Genomic DNA, 26,452 nt, shown 5'->3' with positions numbered 1-26,452 from the left:
GATATAGTCTCTAGTATTTAGCATTTTCACCATATATCCATGTGTATCTGTAATCAAACAAACACTAGCCTTAAAAGAATCTTCGTTTTTATTTATTTATAACGACAGTTCAAACGTGCGATTTTTACCTTCTGCTGTTGCATTTGTCATTTTCCCAAAAATTTAAGACTATACACAACATTCCATCCAAATAAACCATATTTCACAATACCTAAATATATACAGCACACATTTAATCATGCTTGGCAGGACATTTTCAAATACATGTTTTTTTTTGTTTTAATAATTTACTCAGTCCATAATTCTAGACAGCCGTGATCCTCCTGAGCGAGCCGTGAAAATTTGTGCCTGTAGAATGATTCCGCTGATGCCTCGGATGAAAGATCAACTCTCCGTCATCCACGTCATTATTATCCCGATGAGACGCGGCAATATAATCTTCGTCTCCGGAAGTCGCCATTGCGGCGCTGCAGATTGTGCTTGTGGTCACGTCACGAGGAAGACTGTCAGCAAACGCCATCTGTCGGCTATTATTGTCACAACTGGCTGAAATGGCGGGCACTGTCACGTGACCAGCTCCGTGACACTGGTAACAGATCGTTGTCTGTTGATGTTGAAGTGGCTCTGATGGTTGTTGCGAATGTTGCCTGTTATTGCCATTAGCTGCTCCTTGATTATTAGCGCTTACTTTGTAACTACTGTTTTCCGAATCGGTGCTAAACTGTCGTCGATCGTGTGCAAGCATCCGACTGAAAGCCGTTATATCCGGCATGTCACGCTCTTGACTTTGTTGCTTCTGATAATTGTTATGACGTCGAATGGTCGACAGTGGCGGAGCACCTACCGTAGCTGCCGGATTGTGAACAGTGACAAAGGATGAACGTTCCGTCTGATGGTGAACGGGGCAATCTCTCGGATAGCTGGAAGAAACTGCCGGCGGCGGTGTCGGTATGGAGACAGACTCGTCATCGGTGGAAGCCACTCCACCGATGCTAACGAAACCAATGGAACAAGGGCATGGAATTTTCACAAAACCATTGCACTGATTCGATTGGAATGTTTCGTTTTGATGACGTAAATGATGCTGGTCTTGGTAACAATGGGGAAGGCATACTGGCGTTAAAGAATTGGTCATAGGGTAATGCTGGTGATGATTTTGTGAAGACGGTGGTGGAGGTGGAGGAACAATAGCTAACAGATGACCATGAGCTGCTGTGTAACCCAAATCGACTGGCGTTTGGACGAGAGCCAGAGTCATTTTCCGGTGCATTTCCTTTTTGGCAATGCGATTGCGGTGCCAATAAATGAACAAGAAGATGGCTGCAGTACCTGCTACCTATATTAAGAGATTGCGATTAACGTTTATCTGTTTTAATATAACGGGGGAACGTAAATACCTCGGCGGCTAAGAAACCAGTCACGACTAAGTAGAAACTGTAGCCATAAATGTAAGTGAACATTGGCGGTTGCAGAGATGAGCTGGGCCTTAATTTACTTCCAATTTCAGCCGTGAAAACTGAGACGTAGACTACCAGACCGAGCAAAAGTAAAAGTCCTGTAAAACCAAACAAAAGTTTGACAAAGTATCGTGTGAAAAAGGTTAATATGCATAATACCTGAAAGGATAAAAGTGACGCCCGAGAGAAACGTGCAATAGCGTCTACGAGGGGCAAAATGTCCAAGGAAACAAGCAATTTCTCCGATGACCAAAAGGGCAGTTGCCATAAGAAAAAATGGAGCCGATCTTAAAACGGCATCTGTTTTTTTTTTTCCAATAAATAAATATTACAAAAAAAAAATTCATCTGAAAATTGCCTTTAATAAAATACTTACAAGGGATGGAAAGAGTAGAGTCGTTGGGATCGGGACTGTACTCTTCAGTTGGAAAATAATCGATGTTGAAACAGAATCGTTCCGTCTCGCCAGCTGTGATCACAAATATTCATTTAATTCTAATAACTATTGATAATCGATTAAATGTTAGATTACGATTGGTATAGCAGAGCGTCCACAGTCCACTGACGGTGAATTTGGAAAGGTATTCGAGTTCAGGATCGCCCGTTCTGTTGAATTTCGGATTGGACATTTTCTCTTCGCTGTAAAGCCAATGGCTAGTGACGAGTCCAATGGCTACGGTTACAAAAGCCAACGAAGCCGACAACGGTGTCATCAGCCGGAGTAGGCGGATGGCTGCGTCCAAATCGACAGTCATGGCTGCTGATGATCCAATGCAACTCCATCAGCTGTCCACTTCCACCTCATGTCCCTATACTTTCGAACGAGCACTTAAAAGAGAAAAATAGACATTTACTCGTCTGAACAAATTTCGCGAAACATGAGATGGTAATTTGATCCGATTCTATGGCAAAAAAGAGGCAGACGGATAAGAGCGGGAATCGGAGTAGGAAACACGAGACCCGTGAGAAGCGACATCTTGATAGAAACGTAGACAGTGTATACACAACCAGAACATAAAAACGAAGTGAGGTAAAAATTAAATCAAAATAGGAAAAAGGGAAACAAAAAAAACAAAAAAATGGCTGCCGGCTAAGAGGGAATCGAGTGGAATGATTGCAACGAGAAGCAAATCAATCAGTTCGATCGACGACGTAGCTATAAGTCAATCGACGGCTCATATCCGTTCTTCTTCGTCTATTCGTACAGTTGAGCGCATTGAACGAAAGACGGACAAAAAGGCGACTATAAGCTTTCGCACTACAGAGCTTATGAGGCAGAGGAAACAAGAAAAAAAAAAAATATATAAGAGAAGACAAAACAGGTTCAAGAGATACAAACGCTAACCATTTAGGCTAACTTCCTCTATTTGTAGTTAGGTCAAATAAAAAAACGAAAGAATTAATAGAGTCATCGCCACCTAATCAGGGCTAAACGTATTTCCCTTGATTGGAATTGTGTAAAACGAGATTTCAAAATCAGTTTCAAAGAAAAGGATTAACTTCGATGTTTCTAGGTCTAATAGATTCCAATCTCCCTCCATCCTGACTCTCCTCTTTGGCGTTCGCATATCTGATTAATGCCCCTTTTTTTGGCGCAGAGAACAAAAGATCCGCATTCGTCGACCGTTAATCATTTGTTTTTTCCTGCCTTTCTTTTGTTTTAAATGGTCATCAAAAACACGGTATGAGAAATAAATGCTAGCTACTAGGTGACACAGCAAAGCTATACATAGGAGAACGAGGGAGGTTGGAGGTTAAAGCCAAATCAGCGCAGCGGTCGTGTGATTAGATTCGTCTACAAGAGGCCACGTTTTTACTTCATCGTTGATGTCTTTTATCCGCACTCACGTATTTATTGAAGAAAATAAAAAGAACCGCGTTTCTTTTTACTCGAACTCGTCTTCTTACGTGTAGGGCATTCGTTCACAATATTATTATTGAATGTTAAGACGCGCCCGACGACAGGGGGCTCTCGTTAGCTCCAATTACATCCACGAAGAGTCTCTTATTCTTTTCTTCCTTTTTCTACATTTTTCTCTTTCTTTCTTCTCCTCCCCACAGCCTATCACACCCACAAAGTGCTTCTAACTAGAAGTCTTACACAGACCGATAATTGATGAGTTTAAAAAGGGAATGATTGTAGATAACTTACGGGACGTTGATCACAATATTGGGCATACAAAGCCCAGATGATGGGTCTGCGTCTTGTTAGAAACCGCGAATAGATTCTTGTTTCCCACACCCTTCACAACTAAGGGCACGTCTGAACACGACGCCAGCTAGTGACTGAATGCGTCGCGGTCAAACGGGATGAGCCCAAGCCATAGGCCTTGGACCCATCCGCGTTCGGTATATCCCGCACGAAATCAGGGAATAGCTTCATCATTCTTTTTCTGGGCTCCGCAGCTTCGACTAATGAGAATCAGACGAGTCATTGTCAAAGTGATGGTAATTACATGTACAATGACAGCACCGTTGACGGGCAGCGCCCCCCTCTGTGTTACGCCCTTTCTAATACCTTTCAAGAAATAGATTTCCCCCCCGTTTTTAGTCTTTTAAGATTTATCGTCGCTCTGATTCGATTTGCCTCACAAAAGTTGACGACCATTGGACGTTGAGTTACCGCTGTGCCATTGTTTCAAGCTCACCGACGATTTCAATGCGAAAAAGAATAAATCAAGAATAATCCTAAATTGTGAATCATAAATCTATGGGAATGGCACAAGAGTCGCAATTTGATTTTTAGGATCTGAAGGTAATGCAACTGTAATTCTATCATGTGGGAGCCAAAGTTAAAAGGCAAGTAAATATTTTACTTGTTTCTTTTCAATCTGCTTGATTGATACGGAAGTTTGGCACTTTAGCCAATCGCAATTTTATTTTTTCCTCCCTTTTATTTAATGGGCCAGACAAAGTCAATGTTTAATCGATTCTCTCTCCGTTTCTGTGTTGTTTTTTTATATTTATACAATGGACAGCAACGCATGGACGATTTGACATTAACACGACTCGTTCACTTGACACGACTGTTCCTGTAATTGTAGCTGGACAAATTTACCGCGTACCCCATAAGACATATGTTGTTATGAGAGCCACCTTCTGATGTTTACCCTATACTGTTATACGCGTGGCACAAGGAGGATCGTGTTCCTCCTTCCGGGAACGATATGCAACCCGACAGCCATCACTGTTTCCTCCGCAATAATAAACGGGTAGCGCCTGGACGATGAAATCAATGACAGTTTGCAAATCCAGTAAAAAAATAAAATAAAATAAAGTAAATGGACTGCCCGTGATTTTTTTCTTTTCTTCTTCCGAAATACGCCCCATTTCTTATCTATTTATAGACCTCCATACACGTCGTTGTCCCGCATTTCTTTTCTTATTCGCCAAGCTTTTCTTCTTCTCTGATGTTCATTTCACCGATCCACCTCTTCAAAACGTCAATGGAAGAAATAAAACGGTTGCTGGAATCGAGCCAAAGATTTTCGACTTCTTTGACTGGCTACATAATACTTATTTTCTTTTTTCTTTGGGGGCTTGTTATGTCTACGGTTATAAGGACTCTTGCACACACGCACTGTATGTATAACATATTGATCAGTGGGTGCCAATCTTTCGGGAAGTCCCCGTTTTTTTTTTTTTCCCCAGTCCTCCGCTTTCTTGAGGGAAATGATCGCCATCGGGATCCGGATCCCGTTTTGATTCCCTTTTCACTCATCCTTTATATAGGCGAGACTATATCTCTTGCCCTTTTATAACCGTTAGACACAGTGGCTTTTGTAACGAGTCATTATGCAAATGCTATTAATTCTTTTTATGCTACGAAAAAAAAAGGAGGCATTTTAAAAGTTTTCAATCAAGATAGAGAAAAGAAGAGGTGGATTAGTATAATCGATACGAACACACAAAGGATTGAAGACGTTGTTATTTTACGTATCTTCTTAACTCTTTGTGTACTTCCATGTGCAGTTAAGCCTCCCAACATCAGAGATCAGAAGGAGAGCATCGATCGGTCCTCTAACGATAAGAGCATGAATTTATGTTAGGTAAGAAGAGCAGAAAAGTGTCTGCGCTATAGATTGCCTCTAAACCGTTCAAGAAAGAAAAAAAAATCAAAGAGTACAAGAAAAGGGGGAAAAGGAATCATCATCGACGAAAGTTGCCATTATTGAAGCCAACTTGAACTGCTACTGTGTACTCTCCCGAGGGCTTTTTCACGCACGAGGGAGACGGGGGGAAAAACCGTGATCGATGGATCTTCCTTGCAAGTCTTTTTGGGGCTACTCAACAAGCTTTTTCCTGTCTTCAATTTGTGTTTTTTTTTTTTTTTAATCTCAGCCGTACAAATTCTCGACCTAATCAAACGTTTGCGGATCATTTCATTCGAGGGCCTGACCAAAGGGACGATTTCAAGTTTCGATGACTATGCTGAAAAACGGTCTCGATCGATAAACATTTTCCGCTAATTAGCATACAACGATGATTTTCGCTACTTTCTGCAAAAGGCCTAATTGGTTACTCGATCATATGCCCTAAAATTATTGATTTAAAGTCAAATAGTGTGTGTGTATCTGTTACTGGAACATAAACTGATGAGAACGAACTACATAATGAAAAATTTTTGAAAAAAAAAAGAGAAAAGTGATCTCTAAATTCTATATAACATAATCGGCTTGAGCTTTTGCGATAGCCTCGATTGCCAATAAATAAATGGAAAATAAATGGGGAAATAAAAATGGGCGATGATTCGTGTAAGCCGCTCGGTCAGCACAGTGGCGCTTTCTGGCTACAGTTGTTGCAGCGCATCATCCGCCAGAAGGATCAATGTGATTCTTCTGTATACACACTAATGATGCTGGTGATGCATCAACGGATTACAATTGTCGGACTAATTGGACGCCTTTAAATCAACATTTTTGTTTTGTTTTTGCGGGGAAACAAACCAAAGAGATTTGAACAGGGCGTCCTACTCCTACTGACTACCTCAAACAATTTGATTCGTACAGAATAATTGAGTTAATAAATAGCACGTTTCCAGTTATTCGATTGGCTGTTCACTGTTTATACCAGCCAAATTTTTACGTGAAAAAAAAATCGATAATTGTCTTTAGGGATCGATTTGGATAGAAGTTTGATATAGAGTTTGAGCAATAATCAGTTTACTATGGGCGGATAAAAATTTCAGTCAGTGATAAAAGGATATGGGGGGAGGGGGGGAATCCATCGAGGCAGTGATGAAATTCTTTTGTGGTTGTAACTATCAAGTCCCATCGTGGCTATATACTTAATATTCCATAAATCAAAAGTGTTCTAGTACGTAGCAGTGCGCTGCAGGGGCGGAGGAGGGTTGGCTGTCGTGAACCCCATTCCCGGTTTTTGATAATGGAACGAGAGATGGAGAGGAAAAAAAAAGAAATCTTAAACGGCAACCTTCACTTTTGGTCGGCTCTTGTAGGAACGTACAAGCAGCCCCGAAAAAGACCCTTTCTTTCTTTTTGCCTCTGGTCTACAATAGAACGCTGGGTGGTGTCTAGCTACAGAGGGGAGAAAAAAGAGGGCGTGCGCATCTTAAGAAATAACTATATATATTTATAAATAAAAGAAAAAAGAATTTCCGTAGAAGAAAAGAAATCTAACATGATGGGAAAAGAAAAGGAGGAAATGATTGGATCGGTCGACTTTCCTTGTTTCGACGGGTTTTTCTCTTCCTCCCCTTTCACGCTCTTTTGCACTATCGATTCTTTATGCTGACCTCCCGGGTGCGCGTCATAAAAAGCTTTTTATATTTACATAGATGACCAAAAAGTTTCCTTCCTCTCGTTTACCAAGAAAAGAGTTTCATTATTTTGACTAGAGAAATTTGTTTAGTTCGAATTTTCGCAAAAAACACTGTCGTTCAGCAGACATGTTAGACGCGTATCAACCCATTCATTTCGCGGTCAGTAACAGAGGAAACCAATCAGTTAGCCACTTTCTTTGCGGTCCATTTGCTACGACGAGATTCACCACTTTCTATCGCTATTCTTTTTCTCCTATACATGTCCGGCTCTTTTCTTTTTTAGCTACTGATTGTTCAACAAGTCTATCAAAATTAAGTTTTGGTTAAACGAGAATTAGGACTTTCAAAATTGCTTGAATTAAGAAGAATGACGTACTGAAATCGAAAACAAACCTTCAAAATTCATTTACAGAAATGCTTGATTTTGCCAAAACTTATTTCTGTTGGTCACGCGTGACCGTTACACAACGATTTGCACGTGAAAGAGATCAGTATTGACGATTTTCTTTCCCACTTTAACTATGAGGTAAAATATGTTTAAGGCTTGTGCAGAAAGGAGATTAAGCAATACAGTCAGTAATAGTTAAAATAGCAACTTATTTGGGAATACACAACAATCATGTCGTTATGTGTACGCAGAAGTAACTATTATAGCCTATCTGTCTGTGTCAACTGTGAACGAATTGCAATGAAAACGAAAAAAAAAAAAAGATAATAACGCAGTTTCCGCCGGAAGTGAAGAAGCTTACGGAGTTTTTCATTTAATACAAACATAAATTGACTCTGCGACTCATGGGGAAAGTTAAAATCAAACGAAGATTTGAGCTGAATAAAAGTGGCAAATTTTAACGGGTGATGGCGTGGCATTGGAAGTTGATTCAATCGAGAAATACGCAAATAGATTAAGTTACTAGTTTGTCACGTTCCATAAATATTGATCGTCTTGCTAATGAATTATGGAGAATTGGATCGTTAAAATCATTCAACGGAATCACATTTTGCAACAACTTCGTTTCTAGTTGCATGAAGATGAAATCAGAAACTGGGCCTAGCAACAAAGTTAGGGAAAAGTATACGACTAGCGTTCGTTTATCGATGTTGGTAGTAGTTTTATAACTAACTTGGCCAGCAGCTTTTCAAAGACTCGTTGACTTTCCAAAATAACTAGTTTCTCGCAACATACCTCGAGCTTAGACTAGCCATCGCCATTAAACCTTGATAAATCACAGCAGTAGTTTTGGTAAAAGAAAAAAGTTTTGACTAGTATACGAGTGGGAAGAAAATGATAAGAAAGGATAAACCGGCCTACCTTATTGCAGCCATTCGACCAGTTCAAAGTTGATCCAATGCACATTCATCTCAATGCAATTCTTGGTTTTTCGATTTTGGGGAACTCTTTTGCCATGACACGTGTGGCGGAGCGACACAACAAGAGTGTAGCGATTGGTACTGTTAAAATTGACGTAAAACGAGAACGGTAGTGGCATTAATCAAAAATTAAGTACAAACTAACTTACTTCAAAACATGTAAAAAGGCAAGACTTCTTTAATTTATTCATGTAAAAGTCACTTTTCAACGTCGCTGGCAGGGACGTGGGAGGTCGTGGCTCGAGGAGTCAACACCAAGTCCCATTATCAGATTTTTTCAGTTTAAGCAAAGATGGAGCTCTGAATGAGTCGATGTATTTCTTACTACCATGGCGGGTGCTCTGGCATGGCCGGCATGGGTGACGAAGATGTGTTGATACTCTTCTTCACTTTGGCCGGAATTCTCATATCCGCACGGCTTGAATATTGAGCGAGAATGTTACGTAAGAATCGATGCGGTCACCAACATCCCGCACATTCGAGTACTGAGGTGGTACGGGGAGTTGAAACAAGTTGGCATTTTCCCGCCACCAAGTAGGCGCCTTTGTATTGCATTAAAAAAGTGTCAAACGTGTCAATAAACGTCGCAACGCATTGATTGGCTATTAGCTGTTGATGAAGAGAAAGGAGTGAAAATATGCCAAGTTGCGTTGAAATGGCCTGAACTTTATGGAAATGAAGGTGATGAAGTTTTCTTCTTCGACGGTGGGACAGTAAGCACATGTCAAAGTCTATTAACGTCTAAAAACGCAATGAAGATTAAATGAAAATTTTAACTACATAGTTGCCGTTTTTGCAAACGCAAACGCACCACACATAGCGCATTAGCGCCTTTTCTTCAAGTACTGAGCTAGATTTTTAAGCCTAAAAAACCAGTCTATATTCACCATTTTCTCTAACACACTGTCAATTCCATACCATCTGCTGACATGGTAACATCTTCGATGGAATTGTTCATCGAAGATGATCTTTTACCATCGTTTAATTTTAATCGACTGTTCTGCCATCTGTCGGGCTGCACAAGTCGTCTGCAACCCATTTCCGAAAAGTTTTGCCGCTTTTTCGCGGTTGTGACCATGCTTTCGGATGATGTTATTTATTTCTTGCTATTACTGACCACGATTGGTCTTGGTGAAGTTATTCGCCGTTTTGACAATGCAAAACTGAAACAAAATGTCGCAAGTATTATTGGCTTTACAATCATCTTTATAGTTTCAGGTTTTCACAGCTTGCACTGTGTCCTGACAGCAGCTGTCAATGCCTTTATTATTTGTTTCGTTTCACCAAAGTAATAATTTTTACTTTCTTCCCCATTAAAAAAAATTATAGCCTATTTGAATTCCATCATAGATACTGTCATGGACTCAGTTTTGGCTTTTCTTTTGCATACCTTCTATTTTTCCGATTCACCACTGTTTTTGGCTTGCCACAAGTACCTAGCCACACAAATGCAATCCAGATGCTCCTCACTCTTAGAGTAGGCCTAGTTGCTACAAACATTTCATAAGATGTTTTTTTTTTTCAAATACATTAACATCTAATGTATTTTAATTATTGTCAACAGATGGTTGGCCTGGCACTGGAAGTGCATGAAACGGCAAAGCACAGAAAACAATTGAAAGAATCTAATATTGATAACAAGAAACAAGATGCTGACAATGATCTAAAGCAAATTGAGCTTTCACTTGAAAACCAGGGAGTGTCACCAAACTTTGCTGATGTTATCCACTATGCTTTCTGCTATATTGGAGTTCTAACTGGTAACAGCAATCTTTATCTTGGCATTTTTCTTTCAGAAGCTAAAATTGAAACAAACTTCTTTAGGTCCATACTACAAGTATAGAACATACTGGGATATGCTTCATGCAAATGATAGTCAAATCTCATTCTTGAATTATGCTCGCCAACGAGTTCAATACGTGCCAATCTACGTCTTGCTTTTTCTCCTTTCAAACTACTACTTTCCGCTTTCGGTAACAATCATTCCGTCTTTAGAAAAATAGTTGGATTAACACTCAGGTTTTTATATTGTGTTGTAGTACGCAACATCTGCAGAGATATTTGAGGAACGATCGTTCTTCTTTCGCGTCTGGTACATAACACCTCTTTTTTTCACCTTCCGAATGCGATTCTATTCCGGATTCATTCTCTCTGAAGCTGCCTGTATTATGGCTGGATTGGGAGCTTATCCAGTCGAATCGCAACCGAAGCCCGGAAATGGGCCAACCGCTTTACAACATCTGTAATTCCAATGCCTCTTGTTTTTTTTTCCTTTTTAAACTTACTATTGGTTTAATCAGGAATAACAAGGATCGATCTTCAATAACTTACAACTTCGAAACCATTCATAATATTGACGAATATGCAGCCGAAACGTCCGATGTAAGAGGAAGCCTGAAAGCTTGGAACATGACTGTGCAATGGTGGCTAGCTGTCAATGTCCATCGCCGTTTCCCGTTTAAGCCGTTAAGGACCGTTGCTACCATGTTGATTTCCGCTTTTTGGCACGGCGTTCATTCTGGCTATTACCTGTCCATGCTAACGGTACCTTTCATCTTGGTGGCCGAAGACGCTGTCAAACGAAAGCTTCGTCCTCTAGTGGTAAGGTTACCATCGTTGGTTTTTCTAGTTGATTATCAGTTAACTATGTCTTGTTTATTCCCAGAATAACTCAAAAATCTTCAACTTCATGGCGGGATTCGTTAAGATTCAATGGTTCTCCTACATGGTACTATGTCTGACATAGCTAGGCTGATTAACATGCCCGTAATAATTTGACTGATTCATCCACTTAGGGGATGGCGTTCTCTTTGCTAGCCATGGACACGACATTTGCTTATTGGAAATCGATTTTCTTTATTGGACACTTGATCATCCCCCTGTCTTACATCGCGAGCTTATTGGTGCCCTCTCACAAACCTGCCAAAGTAGATTAACATTATTTTGGAACTAACAAAATTGTACCTTTGTTTTTTTTTTTGCTGCCTTTTAGCCATTGGTATAGTGCAACAATATCATTTTGTCCCAAGCAGTTAAATCAATGTTTAGGAAATATAAGCTGACTGGGGCTGCTGTAAACTGACTCTGTGCTCGTTTATCTTGTCTCCCTGCCTGGTATGCTTCGTTGGTTGGCAGTTGGCTAGGCGCTAGTCACATCACCCGAAAGATCTTTTATTAGCTCCTGAGCGAGGTGAAGTCAAACGCGCTGAAGGCTTAGTTGTATCTGGCACGTTCTCGCCTCCGGTTGTGTTATTTTTTCTGTCTTTCGGTGGGTTCCTCTTGTCCCCTTTTCATCTAGATCATTTAACCGGAATAAGAGCTATGCCGCATGCTGACGAGACCACTCCCAAGCATATGCAACAACAACATCATCATGGACAACAAAGACCAAATAAACTTGTCCCTCGAAGACGAAACACGGAAACTGAAAATGCAGCAATATCTAAACGACATGCTCTATTGATGCGCGATCGACGGATCCTTATTTTAATCACTTTCCTCTGCTGCCTTGCCTCGATTGTGAGTTATCTTTATTGTATTTAATTAGTGTGTTTTTTTTTTTCCTGTTTTTCAGTTTGCGCCCTAATTTTACCAAGAATTTTAATTATCTGTGTGGTTTTTGCAGCTCTGGATCGTCTCGCTGTCCACGGATTTCTGGGTTATTGTGGATACGGTACCGAAGAACAGTAATGACTCAACAGCTGTCCTCAAGAGTCATTTGGGTGTGTGGCGCGGATGCATCACAAATCGACAAAGAATTAACGAGTCCACCAGCATCGTAGATACCGGTAAGTCCAATCGTCGGCAGACATATTGAGAAAAATGATTTCAAACAATAGGAACTCTGGTATGTCTTGTGTTCTCCGCAGAGACCAAGTATGTCTAAAGAAACCTCTGCCAACGAAGCCAAGTAGAGACAACAAAACTTGGTTTCAATCGACAGCCTGAAGCAAGGAATGGGAGCTAGGAGTTTGTAGACTCAATGAGTCATTGCTTAACTAGCTGAGCCATCGACGTTAAGAATTAGGACATCGAAACTACCTATCTATTGTGTAACAATTTCTCCGACATGGACAGACAAAAAGGGGAGGAAAAAGATAGAGAACTAGAAAGACTTATTGTTGTTGACGTGTGACTGTGTCTACTCTTTCCGGTTTCCCAATACCCCCACTACCCCCACTACCCACCGTCCCTAGTTCTTTTCTATTTTTAAAAAGAATGAGAGGAGTCCATCTGTTTTTCTCCAGTCCAATGTTTGCGTTCCACACTGTCCATTCGTGGTGTTTGTACAGGCAAACACAAGTTGGTCTACCTCGTTTAGATTAACTGCACGTAGGGACAATTTCGACAGGCCGTGGAACTGGTAACTTTTGGCCGAACCTGCAATTACCGTTGAGTGACTTGTCAAACATTTGACTTCAAATGAGTCTCAAACGATGTTACGTTTGGCTGGCGCCTTATATTTCCCTTTTTACGGGGGGGGGGGGGGTCTCCTTATTAAAAAGATTAGCGTAAGTAATGGGAAACTCGCTCGATATGCCCCAGTTGCACTCATTCCAGCGTTCCGAAGTGTCAATTCTGCACGCAGAACGTATAGCGCAGTATATATGATCGAGATTGCACGACGCGGCAGCGTGCCAGACTTCTACACCTACCTACCTATCTAGTTGCTTTTATGAACGATGTGCTTCTTTTTTACAGATGGCTGCTCGTATCATAATCTGGAACAGGACGATCACGAACTCAAAGCTAAACCTTCTATTGCAAGAACAATCGTCGGTATTTCTGTAACCATTTCTTAATTCGCGTTCTTGGGGACGTTGGGAGTGCGCCCTACATTTTACTATTCTTGCATTTTAATCCCGCCTGTGGAATTTTGATTGTCATGCAGATTACCGACGAACCATCGTAGCCCTGGCAGGACTCTCTCTTTTATGTCACATTATGTCCATCTCGTTTTCCATGTACACGTTTCGGAATTCGCGCTACACATTCAAACGATTGGCTGGCTGCATGCATTTGATCACAGGTTCTATTTGTATTAATTAGTTGGAACCATACTAGAACTGGCTCTAAACCAAATTTTATCGTTTTTTAGCGGCAACGACATTTGTGCTAATTGAAGTTGTTTCCAACGGAGCGGACTTCTCAAGGGCCCATTTACTCAGCGTTTTCCCCGTCGGAACGGTTTGGCACCACGGTTTCTCATATTACCTAGCCTGGTATGTTTGCTTCCAGTACGGCATGGCAGGGCTGACTTTCCTTGTCTGCTCTCGCAAGCGGAAAAGCCTCAACATTATGAAAGAAGACGGGACTATGATGACTGATGATGAGTACTAAGTCGATCATCATTTGCAATCATCAAAGGAAAATATTCATCTTCATTTTAACTATCGTGTTTAACTAAAAAGATATTTATTAGCCAGAAGGTATCAGTAATTTGGAATGAAATCGTTATTTTTTACCCCGCCTCATGTGCGGAAGTTTAATTTGTCAAGTGATATTTATCAGTTAGACGCATTGACGACGCTGGATGGAATTGGATGCGTCGGTTGTGTCGTTTTGGAAAAGCTAGAAACTCGTTTTTGATTTTTGATTTCTAGAAGAAAAAATGGCGACGTTGGTTGCTCGTTGGCGAGCTATAAATATTTATTGTTGACTACTTCATTCTTGTCTGACGCCAAGTATTGAGAATGACCTGGCCTAATTGTTCCCGTGATCGCTGATGTACACCATCCTTGCTGCTGCCAGCAAATAAACTTGAAACCGAACTTTGGGACACATTCCCAACATTTCTTGAAAACTTTGAAAATCGAGAGTTTTCAGAATTAAAATGAAATATTTTTGTGGCAGGTGCAAGAGAGATTATTTTCCATTCACCAAGTATAATTGCAATGCAATATCAAAAAGGAGTTATGGGGAAGATTCTAAAGTCCCCAATAACCCCCAACCTTATTAACTTAATTTAATTTAAATTCTAACAAAACTGCAAAAAAAAAAAGAGATGCTAATCGTATACGCCAGGGTAGACTGCCTAATGCAGCAGACAGGGAAAGGTATTTATCTCAAGACGATTATCATCTTGTCAGTCATGCGAATTTTCTCGGCCAGACATTTACAGCGTCAACGCTTCAGAGAATCGTGAGAGTGTGTCCCATAACCCCCGATCCCCCAGTTCCATGGAACTGATTTCTGATTTTACTTTGGCTCCTCGTCCGGGATTTGCATCTGCATTCAAAAGAGTAGGCTGAATAGAATAAGCTCTCACATAGTATTTTGGCAACAATACAAACATCTCTATCGGCATCAACTTAATATGTGATAATTCTATTTCTGGATTTACATTGTTCATAATTACACACATAAGCAGAACTTTACAGAGATTATAAAACTTCAAATAAGCTACACAAGTTTTACTACTAAAATGAGGAAAAGACGGGGTTTTGAAATTTTACATTTGGTTTTTATGGGTGAATAGCAGATATCAAGGGAAAACTTCCATAGGGTTCTCCATCCGCAGGTAAGAGAATCCAAGTTCACTAGTTAAAGGAGAATCTGTTCCATTCGCCCTTTCACTGATTGTTGAGATTGGTCCATCCTCTTGAACTTCGTCGAGGCCAAGAGAATTCTAAAACACGTGGATCAAGAGATCGATTATCGTTAGTGGCCGCGATATTCTTTTTACTATTGTATCGATATTTTCGGCGATCGTACTGCTCGTTCTTCGAGGGCTTCGTTGTACCAAATGGCGGCAATCAGCAGTTTGGCATGAATAATGTTGTAGACTACACCGATGATGGTGATCAAACAGAGCACGGCCGAGCAAATTGCGTCACTAACACCTGAAACGTTCATCGGAAAAGAAAAAACGTTTGACTGTAGTAATTTTTATGAATTGAATTATTAATCACATGTCGGTCTTTCGCACGCTTTGCTGGAGAACACAACGAGTGACCCAACCGAGATGAGTCCCAAGATACCAAAAACACAATAACACACTGCAAGGACAGCCGACGCCTTAAGCCTGAATATTCACAAATTACACAAACGTAGACTTTGATTTCACTTTTACGATAGTTAACTATTACAATCTCACGCTTCGGTTCTTTTTCGCAGATCGGGCAATTAATGAAGACGTCTGACAGATGCAGATACTCGGGAGCAAACCGAGGCAGAGCAACAAAATATAGTCCCTGCTAGGGTCCATGAAGCCGGCCAATATCTTAGGTCACAAAAATGTGCATGTTTGGAATCAGTTGCCATTTATCTTAACAAACGTTCAAAATGTGTGAACTTGCCGGAATGAGGAGAACCATCGAAGGGAGAGCAATCGCACTGTTGATTTTGTACATAGATTTTAGAATTCTTTTGACTCGAGTATCCTTAAAGTAGATATCGATGACTTCTTCCGAGAATGCATCGTTGTTATCGAACCGTATCATTTTTCGAAATGAATGGCTTCACGGGTTTGAAAGAATTTTTCACTTGGACGTAAACTCAGTCAAACGTGGACAATGAAACGTAGCTTTGAAAAATCATTGAATTAATGCCAAACAGACGACTGATGTTCGTTTTAATCTGTGTGTTTTTACGTACGCCATACATGATAGTAGGTTTTATGATTGCTTCCAATGGAAAAATAAAAAGTATAGATAAGATAGATGACTGACTAGATAAGGATGGATGTGCAGTCCCATATTTTCAGACTAAAACTTAACAATTCCATTCAGTACCTTATCTTATAAAAAATGTTTTCGTGTTCATTATTCATAAATACAAAACTGTAACGTCTTTCTGAACCTAATTGATTTCTAAAAAGAGGATTTTCAGAAATCGTGGTAAGAAAGACCTATGATAGCTTTTTTCAGTCTTGATAATTTAGAAATCACGATACATATTGTATTGAATGTCCAAGAATTATCAGTTATCACTTAATTTGAAAGAAAGTAAAGAACTAAAGATTGTATTTGAGAATCGAAAATGCAAAGATTACTGCCAACTTGCTCCTGCATATTGACAACGTCGCTCCCCATGCCTTTTACTATTAAGCGTAGTCTGCTTCTCAGTGGACCAAATTCAGGCTGCTGACGTAAGAAACGCTGCCCCGGCTTTACATTTTATTTGGATAATTTCCTTATACTTTTTCTTTTGCCCGAACACGTTAGGTAATGTGTCCATTATGAATTTGTTATTCAAAGCCAAAATTTTTTGATCAAAGGCAAAAATGAAATGTATAACTCTGCTGCATGTTTCTCACTTCCTACATTCAGGCTGCAATCTTTAAAATGCCATTATTTTGTCGGTACTACGGTCAAAAATATCCAGAAGTGGATGATGTAGTGATGGTTAACGTTAGATCCATTGCTGAAATGGGAGCTTATGTCCATCTACTAGAATACAACAATATTGAGGGCATGATTCTCCTATCTGAGTTGTCCAGAAGACGTATTCGCTCCATCAACAAGCTTATCAGGGTTGGAAAAACAGAACCAGTTGTAGTTATCAGAGTAGACAAGGAAAAAGGTTTATTCTATTTGAAGCAATTTTATTTTCTCTAAATAAAGAATTTTCATTTTTGGTTAAGGTTATATTGATCTGTCAAAACCACGAGTTAGCCCTGAAGATGTAGACAAATGCTTGGAAAAGTATTCCAAGGCCAAGGCAGTAAATTCTATACTGCGACATGTTGCTGAATTATTGAAATACCAGACCGATGAAGAACTTGAGGAACTCTACAGAAAAACAGCATGGCTTTTTGAAGAGAAATCCAAAAAGCAATCATCTTCATATGATGTTTTCAAGCAAGCAGTCAAGTAAGGGTCAAAAATTTTTCTTGTATTCACCACCAGTTGTTAAATTACTACATGTCAAAGTTTGGCACGATTTGTTCCTGTGCGGCTTCTATGCAAGTCCTTCCATGCGGTTTAAGGGCCGATTTCTAAAAAATTCAGATTATAAATATTAGTTCATTTTGATCAGTGATCCTTCGCTTCTTGATGAATGCGGTCTCGACGACAACACAAAGGAAGTGCTACTGGGAATTATTAGACGGAAATTGACTCAACAAGCAGTGAAAATTCGTGCCGACATCGAAGTGGCTTGTTACGGATATGAGGGAATTGGTGCCGTCAAGAAGGCTTTGAAAGCCGGGATTGCCTGCTCCACCGAAGAAATTCCTATTAAAATCAATTTGATTGCGCCACCACTTTACGTCATGACTACACAGACACCGGAACGCCAAGACGGACTCAAAGGCCTAGAAGCAGCCATCGAAAAAGTGAAAGAGCTAATTGTTGGTCTTGGAGGCGTTTTCAATATACAAATGGCTGTAAGTTTGTCCGTACAAATAGTATAAGCCCAGGTCTAATTTTCCTCTCTCCAGCCCAAAGTTGTTACTGCGATGGATGAGGCTGAATTGGCGCGTCAAATGGAGAAAGCTGAGTTGGAAAATGCTGAAATTGCAGGTAATATCGTGGTTGTGGCATTTTCATTTGCCATTGGAATGAATCTGATTTGCTATGTTATTCAAAAGGCGATGACGATCAATCTGACATGGAAGCGGAGGGAGCAGGAGGAAACGATGCTGGAAGTGGGGAAGAAGATGGCGAAGCAGAAGAGGAGGAATAAAATATATACCGCAAACTTATTTTTACAGACAACGGAAGTTTGCACTTATGTTGCTCCTCCAATCCAATTACACGTCTTGAAACAAGAGTTATTTTTTTTTTATATCTCAATACCTGAATCGTATTATGATTTTTCCAATATGGTCACCCTTGGCAGCATATTGGCCAGCTTGTTCAGCCTGGTCAATTTCGAACACACGTTCGATGACTGGTTGCAGTTGGCCTTTGTTGACTAGATTTGAGATTTCATCCAAAATTGACTTGGAAATGACAGTGGAGCCACAGATAGAATCCTGAATATAAAAAATCAGAGATTAGCAAAGAGAAGTCTGATTTAGAAAGGGATAATTTAGGCACACTAACCTTGAGAAATGTAAGTCGTATTCGGAGCCACACGGAGTACAAGGATCCGTAAATCAAACCATATTTGTCAGATGCAGGTGGAGAGGCGACTGTTGATACTACAACCCCTCCATCACAGCAAAACGAACGGCACGAATCGTGCAAAATCGAGCCAACGGTGTTGAGGACAAGGTCAAACTTTGAGCAAGACGACAGCAATGTGTCAAAATCTACATGCTGGCCGTCATGAAGAATCAAATCATCTATGCCCAGTTGTTGAGCCGTAATCATTCCTCGTGAGCTCACAGTGGCAGTTACATGCCCGCCCCAGGCTTTTACCAGCTGCGCGGCGATACACCCTACTGGATTGTCAACGCTGTGAATAAGTACCCTATTTTCATGCAAACAGGATTGTGAAACCTTTCCGGTATGAGGATTGTTGGCACCAAAGATTCATTACCGTTTTCCTGGAGTAGTGAGTTCATTGAAAGAAGCCTGATGGACGAGCGCATTCCAAACCACTGATGCTGAAAACGGCAAAGAGGCGGCAGCCTCATAAGATAGCTTTCTTGGTTTTTTTGCCACCCATTGAGCAGGTATTAAGGCACATTCGGATGCTGTTCCGCAAGCGTAATAGGGAACTGCAGCGTACACTTCGTCTCCCACGTCCAAGTGCTGCACTTTTGATCCTATTTCAACGATTCTTCCGGAGCATTCTCTCCCTAGAACAAACGGAAAGAGCAACATCTTTCCATGTGGCTTAAATTGCACCAAAGAATGTTAGACAAAAATTAATAAAGAACTTCAAAAGAAAAAAAAAACAAAAACAAAAGAAAATAAATAAAAAATAATAGAGAACACTTTTCTAGTACTTTATGATAATGATGATAGTGGTTTCTAATCACTCTGCCATATCCAAAGGTAATCTTGATGTCCATAGGGTCTATAGAAGTGGCTTTAACTTGGACTAGCACATCTTCTGTCCCACAGCTGCTGGGAGCTACCATGTCATCAATCATTGCAATAGACTCTGGTGCACCAGCATATGAATTGCACACTAAAGCCCTCATGTGTGTTAAAGGTTTGACATTTTGTTTGATTTGTATCCCAATGATGAATCCAATGGTGACCCCAGAAAGGAGAAAGTAGATGTGGCTTTGATCAACTGCAGACAGAAGTTTTTGGACAATTTGATAACTAAGAACAGTTTGCAGCTGAGAGCATTTCTGTTGAACAATAATAACCACATTTTCAAAGGAATGGCCCAAATCACTGTAATGGACTGCAAGAGATTGTTGAAAACTATTGATGCATGAGCGGCAATTCCCTACAAACCAACTCCACTGCCAACTTATCCAAGTATGAAAAGGAATTCCTCCATCTCTGGGTTCCAATAGATTTGAAAAGGCTAAATTGCTCTGATTTGTAACATAGCTTAAGGCATTTCTCGCAAATCTTGTACTGCTCTCAATGTAAGGTGAAATGGTGTGCTAGATAATAAAGACTTCTAGTTTGTCTTTAGCATGGGGTCACATCATTGAATATATTTACCTGTAAATAATCGACCCGCTCACTTATTTGAAATGTGAGTCGGTCCATGTTTCATGAGCTTCTTTTGCCGCACTAACAGGACCCCAAAGTTGAGACTGGGAATTCCGTAAACATTTTTCGTAAATTTTCGAAGCAAAACAAACGATAGAAAATAATTTGATACAGTAAACATATGATACAGCTTAAAATCGATTTGTAAAGTTCGATACATCAATTAATCGATCAAATGTAATTCAAATTATCCTGAAATTATTCAGGCTCTTCACAAATTCGTTAATGAGCTGATTTAGGCCGGGTCACATGTTGTATTATTTTATTCGTCCAAAGACCAGCAGAGTACTCTTGTTTAACTAGAAAAACTAATATAAAGTCCAAACGTGGTAAGTCAAGTTTTGCGTGCTTCATCACCTTTGCAGTACACATACTTCTGCTTGTAAACATTCACTAGAGGTGAAATAACATTTTGTCGCCATGTTTTCTCTCCAGTAATGAAGATACTTTATGGCAAAAAGGGTGTCATTAAGCACGGGATCATTAAACAGGGTGTCTCATTCCTTTAAGTAAGTTTTTGGTACTAGAACCACCGATGTTATGTAGAAGATGACAAAACATTGTTCGAAACCCATGTAGAAATCAGATGATTTTTTTCGCACCATTTCTATGAATGGTTACAAAAAATAATAATAAAAAAAAATATATATCTATTTAAAAAAATTTTTTTTTCCTAGCTGGAAAAAAACTACCAAGACAAACACCATGCTAAAAGAGTTCTTATATCTGTTATGCTTAGTTTATTCGCGGATAAAAGCCATTAGCTACAAACTTTCAGTAAAAAGAAGAATAGCCATAAGCCTGTAAGATTGTTTCGATCTAAAATCGACAGGATTCATTATAAAATTAAATTCGAGTACGTCGAGTCAACAGCGGTATGAAAAAAGTGTTAACCATCTCTCTAAATAGGCAGGTGGATCAATAAGTGGATCAATGTTTTAAGATATAGCCATGTAACTTGCAGTAGCAGTGTTCATAATATATTTATACGTGGAATTAAACGATAGATGCAAGGGGCACAAGGGAGAAGTGACTAAGGGAGGCAAAGGCCCGTATACGGTAGATGGCTTCAAAAGCGAATTGGCACCGTTGCTGTCCTACGAACTTACGAGTGGCTTTGTGTGTGATCATCGTGTGTAGACTACTTTCGCAGGTACGGCCTCGATTTTAACATTGGAATTTGTTCATAAACATTTGGTGAATTAACAAATCGGTCGTGTTTCTTAAGAGTGGAAAGGGCAATAAGGTAGTCGGAATGAACATTGTAGTTTTCAATCCAACAGTAAAATTATTTCGTGTTTCGTATCCGACGAGGGCTCACAAGGGTTTATAGAAACGGGCGCGGGCGACGATTGTTGCCGGCGTCCCCCTTCTTTCTTTTTCCAGCAAAGATGGCGTCTGGAAGCCACATGGCCTATCCTTTGTATTGTTCTTGGTGTCGAAATAGCGATTGAAGCACATTGATTAACGTTTCATGAAAGTCTTTCTTCTCCAATCCGGATTTCTTTTCAAATTCAATCTTTTGTTGTTGATTGGGGACGCCTGTGTTTGTACGAACAATTTGGGTCTTTATACTAACGTCGTACTTCATAGATCGATTATTTTTGTTGCTAAATTACTCTTAAATTAGAAAACACTGTACATGGGAAGCAGTTTCAGTAATAAGGGCACAAGTGTGAAGAGATGTTGATTGTTAATTATAACTAAATGTTTTGCTTGTTATTCCTTCAGATATTCTGTACATAGTTGTGTGTACATACAAATCGGTAATTGGTTTGGGGCACAACAGTACTAAACCAGTGGCAATTTTGTACGAATGAGAATGAGTTCCACAGCTAAGAAAGGGGATAAAGGGAAGTCCTCAACAAATTCTTCCCTGCCTTTATCAAAGGATACAGCACCCCATTCTTCCACCAAGATGGCAAATTCCAAGACTGTAGAGTCAAAACATGATTCCAGCAAAGCAGTTGAGCAACTCAATCCTAAACTTTTGGTAAGTTAAGATCCATTGTCAATTTTAGATTGGTTGAATAGCTCACCATAATATACTCTTTGTCTAGCCCACTGCTGAGCAACTTCGAATTGCTCAGATGATCAGTGACAGTAAAAAGGATGACCCAGAACTTCCAGAAAAAGTCAACAAGGTATTTATCCATGTTGTAATATTTTTTAACCCTATAAAACACTATATATTTTTAGCTGGTTGAGTTAACCAATTGCAGTGCTGATGCAGCAATTATTGCTCTTCATGATTCGAACAACGATTTGGACCATGCCATAGCAGCCCTCCTTGATGGAGAAACTGAGGTAATAACTGTATGCTGGGTCTATAATTTGAACTTCCAACTAGTGAATTTTAATTATACTTAGGGTGACTGGGAAGTGTCAGGCAAGAAGAAGAAACCTAAGCAGTCAGCTCAGCAGCTTGGTCCAGCAGGTGGTGATGGACCTGAGGGTGGCAGTGGAGTAGGATCTGGACGTGGAAGAGATCGTGAAAGAGATAGGCCGCGAAGCAGCCGTGGGGGACCACCAAGGCTACGAGGACGTGGTCGTGGTCGGGACAACAAGGAAAATGTGGAAGAAGGTGATGGAGAACACTTTGGTGGTTCTCGTGGAAGAGGATCTCGTAGTGGCCCACGAATGTCAAACGGACCTGGAAGGGAAGGATCTAGTGGCCGGGGAAGTGGTGGGGGTCGGGGCGGTCGGGGTGGATTCCGCCGAGGACAACGCGGCCCAGCTCCCGTCACCGAAACATGGGAAGAAGGTGCTGATTATTCCGCCATGACAAACGTAGAGCCGTGGGGAGTCGACTTTCCATCCGCTGAAGATTGGGATAATGAAGAATATATCGGTTCACTGGTTGAAACGAAGGTGTTTACACCGTCTCAGTCAGCAGCTGTAAATGTTCCTGCGCCGGCAGCACCTATTCCTGAACCGGCGCAGCTAACCAACGGTTCACCGTCAATTTCTAATGGCGGCGGCGGAGGCAACAGTAGCAGTAGCAGCAGCCATGTAGAACCTGCTGTTCCTGTTCCCGCCCCTCCTCCTCAAGTTCATTACTCCACCATCAACAATAGCGCGCAACAGGGTATCGACTTGAACGCTCTTCTCCAAAAGACCTCTGGTGTCACAGTGGCGGGATCGTCAATGCAGCAACAATTCCTACAATATAGCCAGCAGGCAACCGATGCGCTTAAAGCAGCGATGGGTGTCGGTGGAGGTTCTTCAGCCAATCTAAAGTCCGCCAAACCACTGCGAGCCAAAATCCCGCCACCTTCAAAAGTATATTAATTCTCTTTTCGAAATTTTCACCGCTTTTCGCCTTGCAACTTTCGTCATGTCTGGTTTTTTTTTTTTTTTTTTTGTTTTTTTTTTTAATTCTTCAATCGTTTAGATTCCTCTGTCAGCGGTTGAGATGCCAGACGATCCGATTGTTTCCGGGCTGGATGTAAAATTTGGAACGCTTGATTTTGGTATCGAACCTTCTGGTTTTGACATGGGCATTGACGTCGCTATGACTCCCTCGTCCACTGCAAACATTAATATGGGGAAGCAACCAGATCACCACCATCAACAGCAGCAGCAACAACATCAACAGCAGCAACAACATCAACAGCAGCAGCAACATCAACAGCATCAACAGCAACAGCAGCAGCAGCATCAACAATCGCAGCACGGATTAATGTCAAAAATTGAACAGCAGTACGCTAGTAGTGCTCCCACTCCACAGCCACCTGCGCCTTCAACATTGCCAAAACCTGATTCTTCGCTAGGTGGATTTTCCGTGTCGTCAGCCTCGGCTCCACAACAATCAATGGCGACAACATCCACTCAAGTTAAATCGACCAACAGTCCGGCGTCGTATCCATACGGCACATCATATGCGCCTCCCGGCGTGAACAGTGCTTCTACTCAGGCAACAACTACGGGTGTCTCTCAGCCGGCTGGTGCTTATCCTACCAATAGTCAGACTAGTACGGATTAGTTCACATATAGAGGCCTTAAGCTCACCTATAATATTTGTATTAATTTTTCTTTCTAGGCGGTGTGTACAGTAATAATTCGTCCAACTCGGGATATCAAGGTGCTAGCAGTCAAACAGCTTATGGTTCTTACGTCCAGCAACAGCCACATCAACAGCCACAGCAACAACAGCAGCAACAACAGCAACAACAGCAAGCTAGCTACCAGACTTACAACAACAAAATGAATTCCGCCAGTAGCATGAATGACGCATCAAGCTCAGTGTCTTCTCTCAGAGGAGATATGCCTAATGCTACGGCAGCATCGACCTCAAGACAACCCAATGCAGTAACGTCTGCTACTGCGACCAACAAGCAAGCTGGCACAACGCTTGCAGCTAGTGGCTCAGGATTGCCCAATATGCCTCCCGGTGTACCAATGCTGGGACCCGGTAGTTTCATTATGGGCCAGGCACCAGGTCTGCCCTATTACGCCGCCGCTGCCGCTGCTGCTGGTATCCAGCAGCATCAAGTGTACAGTCTCGAGGATATGCAATATCGGTATCCACATTTAGCTGCAGCAGGGTATTACGACATGGGCTATCAGTCACCCACAAGTTTGGGGGGAGGCCGCGATGGAACTCTGGCTTCATTGGCTTATGCTACTGGAACCGACGCAAAGTTTTCGCGCAATGAAACTAACTCCCCAGTTCCTACCTCGCTATCTCAGGTCAGATTCAAATCAATTTATTTGTTAAAATTAGCTTAATCTCGAATCTAAGGTAGTTTTTTTTTAATTCACTTTTAGAATGCTGCTCAAAGTCATGGCGGAGCGTTTATTACCCCGGCCGCCGCAGCTGCAACTCCACTGACTCCAGCCTATGCTTATTACTACAGTGGTGGTGTCATGCCCGGTGGTTATCAGTTCGGAGCTCCTGCAGCCTTATATCCGGTTTCAGCAGCCACATCGGGACACGCTGCTAGCAACGCAGCTCAGTATGGCAAAGGAGGTCTAAGTGGTAGCGGTACTGGTGGTGCCCAATCTGGTCAAACGTCAGGGGGTGCCACTGCTGGTGGTCCGTCAAACGCAACAGCGTCTGGATATGCTAGTTATGGTTCAACCTATGATGATTTTTCCAAAGCGGTGTATAATTCAGTAGGAGTTGGTAGCGCGGCTGGTCAAACGGCAAAGATTGGTGGAGTCGGTGCCTCCACAGGCCCATCTGTTGGTGCCGCTGGATCCGCCGACTTGGGACCTAATGTCTACGGCAAGACTCATAATCAACTCGGCAAAATCAGTGTAAGTGCATGGTCATTTCTATTTTAGTGCGTTTACCCCATACTTTATATTTGACAGACGTACGATAAAACTGGAGGATTCCATACGGGTACTCCGCCTCCTTATGGTATGGCTGGAAACGCTAATGCAGCTCCATTGGGAGTAGGCGTGAGTGTGGGTGTTGGAGGCCCGTCACCGTATGGAACTCAACACATGTTCATCCCAACTCTTGCGCCTCATCAATCTCAGCATTCGCACATGATGCATCAGCAACTCCATCAGGTAATTATTTAAATCACAACTCGTCGCGGTTTTTATGGCATTAACTTCCTTTACCAACATTGGTTAAACTTTTCACTTTTGCTATTTACTTTCTAAAGGACTCTGCCAGTGGACCCGGACAGCGTTCTCAGAGTGGCGGACAGCAGAACAAACAAGGATCGAAATCGAGCTACGGAGGATCATATTGGGGCTCGAACTAAAACGCATTTTAAAACCGAGAGAGAATCACGGGAGAAAACAAAGTATTATCGACTCTAAATGTTAAGTTTTACGTCGAGATTACAGATCCCCTTCTCTTCTGTCCTTTTTCTTCAAGGGTTACGATTGCACCAGTTGATTTGGGATGAATTTGAGCCCACTTGGAGGAATACTTTTTTATGTTTATTTTTTTTTAATTTTTTTGTTTTAGGTTAGTGAACCAATTTGATGTCGTTTTCTTCCTTTCCCTCCGCTCGTAAAGTAAATATCGTGCGAAATCCCCACGAAGGAGAAAAAAATAAAAAAATGTTCTTTTCCAACTCGAAATCTACTTCTTTTCTTAAGACACCTTTTTAAGACTGACGTTTATTCATGACTTTGAAGGAGTGCTGATTGTATGGTTTTCCTTCTTGATCATCTTTTCTTGTCTTCTTCAATGTCTACTCGACAACTTGTAGAATGTGGAACCGAAGTCTTGTCCTCATTTATGTTCCGTGTAAGATGGCGGTATATTAAAACAAAAGAATTTCAATTTCGCTGCTCTCACATGTTCT

General features: G+C 41.1%; 7 protein-coding genes across 14 annotated transcripts; 4 read left to right on the top strand and 3 right to left on the bottom strand.

Moving 5' to 3' along the window:
• Positions 1-69: 69 nt before the first annotated feature.
• On the bottom strand, positions 70-9,354 carry LOC116931040. Of its 3 annotated transcripts, none has more exons than XM_032938521.2 (7): positions 8,757-9,354; positions 8,549-8,688; positions 1,990-2,285; positions 1,834-1,926; positions 1,617-1,757; positions 1,398-1,555; positions 70-1,336 (listed from the first exon to the last, which is right to left on the bottom strand). In XM_032938521.2, exons 3-7 carry the CDS (start codon positions 2,210-2,212, stop codon positions 305-307), a joined length of 1,647 nt encoding a protein of 548 aa, XP_032794412.1. In that variant the 5' UTR covers positions 2,213-2,285; positions 8,549-8,688; positions 8,757-9,354; the 3' UTR covers positions 70-304. The 3 variants fall into 3 exon arrangements, with proteins under 3 accessions (XP_032794412.1, XP_032794414.1, XP_032794411.1); XM_032938523.2 differs by lacking the exons at positions 8,549-8,688; positions 8,757-9,354 and adding an exon at positions 3,610-3,765 and having other exon boundaries at positions 70-211; positions 292-1,336; XM_032938520.2 differs by lacking the exons at positions 8,549-8,688; positions 8,757-9,354 and adding an exon at positions 3,610-3,765.
• Positions 9,355-9,521: 167 nt separating this feature from the next.
• Positions 9,522-11,929, top strand: LOC116931045 (lysophospholipid acyltransferase 7-like). Of its 2 annotated transcripts, none has more exons than XM_032938531.2 (9): positions 9,522-9,895; positions 9,958-10,084; positions 10,172-10,367; positions 10,432-10,580; positions 10,647-10,849; positions 10,908-11,208; positions 11,273-11,335; positions 11,403-11,534; positions 11,906-11,929. In XM_032938531.2, the coding sequence occupies exons 1-9, from the start codon at positions 9,537-9,539 to the stop codon at positions 11,912-11,914; spliced, it is 1,539 nt and encodes a 512-aa protein (XP_032794422.2). In that variant the 5' UTR covers positions 9,522-9,536; the 3' UTR covers positions 11,915-11,929. The 2 variants fall into 2 exon arrangements, with proteins under 2 accessions (XP_032794422.2, XP_032794421.2); XM_032938530.2 differs by lacking the exon at positions 11,906-11,929 and adding an exon at positions 11,600-11,689.
• On the top strand, positions 11,929-14,378 carry LOC116931051. Its single transcript, XM_032938540.2, has 5 exons — positions 11,929-12,126; positions 12,233-12,395; positions 13,309-13,386; positions 13,499-13,636; positions 13,706-14,378. Exons 1-5 carry the CDS (start codon positions 11,929-11,931, stop codon positions 13,945-13,947), a joined length of 819 nt encoding a protein of 272 aa, XP_032794431.2. The 3' UTR covers positions 13,948-14,378.
• A 130-nt stretch (positions 14,379-14,508) lies between these two features.
• On the bottom strand, positions 14,509-16,235 carry LOC116931054. 2 transcript variants are annotated; one of them, XM_032938544.2, is made up of 6 exons: positions 15,906-16,235; positions 15,696-15,829; positions 15,519-15,631; positions 15,322-15,449; positions 15,063-15,235; positions 14,509-14,835 (listed from the first exon to the last, which is right to left on the bottom strand). In XM_032938544.2, the coding sequence occupies exons 1-5, from the start codon at positions 16,047-16,049 to the stop codon at positions 15,092-15,094; spliced, it is 663 nt and encodes a 220-aa protein (XP_032794435.2). In that variant the 5' UTR covers positions 16,050-16,235; the 3' UTR covers positions 14,509-14,835; positions 15,063-15,091. The 2 variants fall into 2 exon arrangements, with proteins under 2 accessions (XP_032794435.2, XP_032794433.2); XM_032938542.2 differs by lacking the exon at positions 14,509-14,835 and having other exon boundaries at positions 14,919-15,235; positions 15,906-16,233.
• A 376-nt stretch (positions 16,236-16,611) lies between these two features.
• On the top strand, positions 16,612-18,321 carry LOC116931049 (eukaryotic translation initiation factor 2 subunit 1). The gene is made up of 6 exons (XM_032938536.2): positions 16,612-16,772; positions 16,878-17,130; positions 17,192-17,420; positions 17,587-17,935; positions 17,990-18,071; positions 18,140-18,321. The coding sequence occupies exons 2-6, from the start codon at positions 16,893-16,895 to the stop codon at positions 18,232-18,234; spliced, it is 993 nt and encodes a 330-aa protein (XP_032794427.2). The 5' UTR covers positions 16,612-16,772; positions 16,878-16,892; the 3' UTR covers positions 18,235-18,321.
• Positions 17,422-20,307, bottom strand: LOC116931044 (reticulon-4-interacting protein 1 homolog, mitochondrial). Its single transcript, XM_032938529.2, has 6 exons — positions 20,127-20,307; positions 19,448-20,065; positions 19,036-19,334; positions 18,597-18,966; positions 18,348-18,526; positions 17,422-17,545 (listed from the first exon to the last, which is right to left on the bottom strand). Exons 1-6 carry the CDS (start codon positions 20,172-20,174, stop codon positions 17,509-17,511), a joined length of 1,551 nt encoding a protein of 516 aa, XP_032794420.2. The 5' UTR covers positions 20,175-20,307; the 3' UTR covers positions 17,422-17,508.
• An 892-nt stretch (positions 20,308-21,199) lies between these two features.
• Positions 21,200-26,218, top strand: LOC116931036 (protein lingerer). Of its 4 annotated transcripts, none has more exons than XM_045179193.1 (11): positions 21,200-21,330; positions 21,909-22,170; positions 22,238-22,321; positions 22,377-22,484; positions 22,548-23,459; positions 23,572-24,151; positions 24,220-24,869; positions 24,948-25,439; positions 25,497-25,700; positions 25,799-25,942; positions 26,017-26,218. In XM_045179193.1, exons 2-10 carry the CDS (start codon positions 21,994-21,996, stop codon positions 25,898-25,900), a joined length of 3,309 nt encoding a protein of 1,102 aa, XP_045035128.1. In that variant the 5' UTR covers positions 21,200-21,330; positions 21,909-21,993; the 3' UTR covers positions 25,901-25,942; positions 26,017-26,218. The 4 variants fall into 4 exon arrangements, with proteins under 4 accessions (XP_045035128.1, XP_045035130.1, XP_045035127.1 ...); XM_045179195.1 differs by having other exon boundaries at positions 21,285-21,423; positions 25,799-25,941; positions 26,108-26,218; XM_045179192.1 differs by having other exon boundaries at positions 21,285-21,423.
• The last annotated feature ends 234 nt before the right edge of the window (positions 26,219-26,452 follow it).

Source organism: Daphnia magna, linkage group LG9 (assembly GCF_020631705.1).
Source record: "Daphnia magna isolate NIES linkage group LG9, ASM2063170v1.1, whole genome shotgun sequence".
NCBI lineage: Eukaryota > Metazoa > Arthropoda > Branchiopoda > Diplostraca > Daphniidae > Daphnia > Daphnia magna.
Note: the sequence above shows the minus strand (reverse complement) of the source record. Positions and strands in the feature narration are given on the sequence as shown.

Bases quoted from the DNA above. Each gene is read 5' to 3' on its own strand.
- LOC116931040 (XM_032938521.2), bottom strand. From the start codon at position 2,212: ATGACTGTCGATTTGGACGCAGCCATCCGCCTACTCCGGCTGATGACA. The intron at 1,556-1,616 runs GTATTATGCATA...TTGGTTTTACAG, and splicing joins CGTCACTTTTATCCTTTCAG to GACTTTTACTTTTGCTCGGT. The intron at 1,337-1,397 runs GTATTTACGTTC...CTCTTAATATAG, and splicing joins CTGGTTTCTTAGCCGCCGAG to GTAGCAGGTACTGCAGCCAT.
- LOC116931045 (XM_032938530.2), top strand. From the start codon at position 9,537: ATGGTAACATCTTCGATGGAATTGTTCATCGAAGATGATCTTTTACCA. The intron at 10,581-10,646 runs GTAACAATCATT...ATTGTGTTGTAG, and splicing joins ACTACTACTTTCCGCTTTCG to TACGCAACATCTGCAGAGAT. The intron at 11,209-11,272 runs GTAAGGTTACCA...GTTTATTCCCAG, and splicing joins GAAAGCTTCGTCCTCTAGTG to AATAACTCAAAAATCTTCAA.
- LOC116931051 (XM_032938540.2), top strand. From the start codon at position 11,929: ATGCCGCATGCTGACGAGACCACTCCCAAGCATATGCAACAACAACAT. The intron at 12,127-12,232 runs GTGAGTTATCTT...TGGTTTTTGCAG, and splicing joins TCTGCTGCCTTGCCTCGATT to CTCTGGATCGTCTCGCTGTC. The intron at 12,396-13,308 runs GTAAGTCCAATC...TCTTTTTTACAG, and splicing joins CACCAGCATCGTAGATACCG to ATGGCTGCTCGTATCATAAT.
- LOC116931054 (XM_032938544.2), bottom strand. From the start codon at position 16,049: ATGATACGGTTCGATAACAACGATGCATTCTCGGAAGAAGTCATCGAT. The intron at 15,632-15,695 runs GTAATAGTTAAC...GTGAATATTCAG, and splicing joins AAGAACCGAAGCGTGAGATT to GCTTAAGGCGTCGGCTGTCC. The intron at 15,450-15,518 runs GTGATTAATAAT...TGAACGTTTCAG, and splicing joins AGCGTGCGAAAGACCGACAT to GTGTTAGTGACGCAATTTGC.
- LOC116931049 (XM_032938536.2), top strand. From the start codon at position 16,893: ATGCCATTATTTTGTCGGTACTACGGTCAAAAATATCCAGAAGTGGAT. The intron at 17,421-17,586 runs GTAAGGGTCAAA...CATTTTGATCAG, and splicing joins GTTTTCAAGCAAGCAGTCAA to TGATCCTTCGCTTCTTGATG. The intron at 18,072-18,139 runs GTAATATCGTGG...GTTATTCAAAAG, and splicing joins GGAAAATGCTGAAATTGCAG to GCGATGACGATCAATCTGAC.
- LOC116931044 (XM_032938529.2), bottom strand. From the start codon at position 20,174: ATGGACCGACTCACATTTCAAATAAGTGAGCGGGTCGATTATTTACAG. The intron at 19,335-19,447 runs GTACTAGAAAAG...GTGCAATTTAAG, and splicing joins ACTATCATCATTATCATAAA to CCACATGGAAAGATGTTGCT. The intron at 17,546-18,347 runs GTATTGAGATAT...TGAATTTTTTAG, and splicing joins AAAATCATAATACGATTCAG to AAATCGGCCCTTAAACCGCA.
- LOC116931036 (XM_045179193.1), top strand. From the start codon at position 21,994: ATGAGAATGAGTTCCACAGCTAAGAAAGGGGATAAAGGGAAGTCCTCA. The intron at 24,152-24,219 runs GTACGGATTAGT...TTTTCTTTCTAG, and splicing joins TCCTACCAATAGTCAGACTA to GCGGTGTGTACAGTAATAAT. The intron at 24,870-24,947 runs GTCAGATTCAAA...ATTCACTTTTAG, and splicing joins TTCCTACCTCGCTATCTCAG to AATGCTGCTCAAAGTCATGG.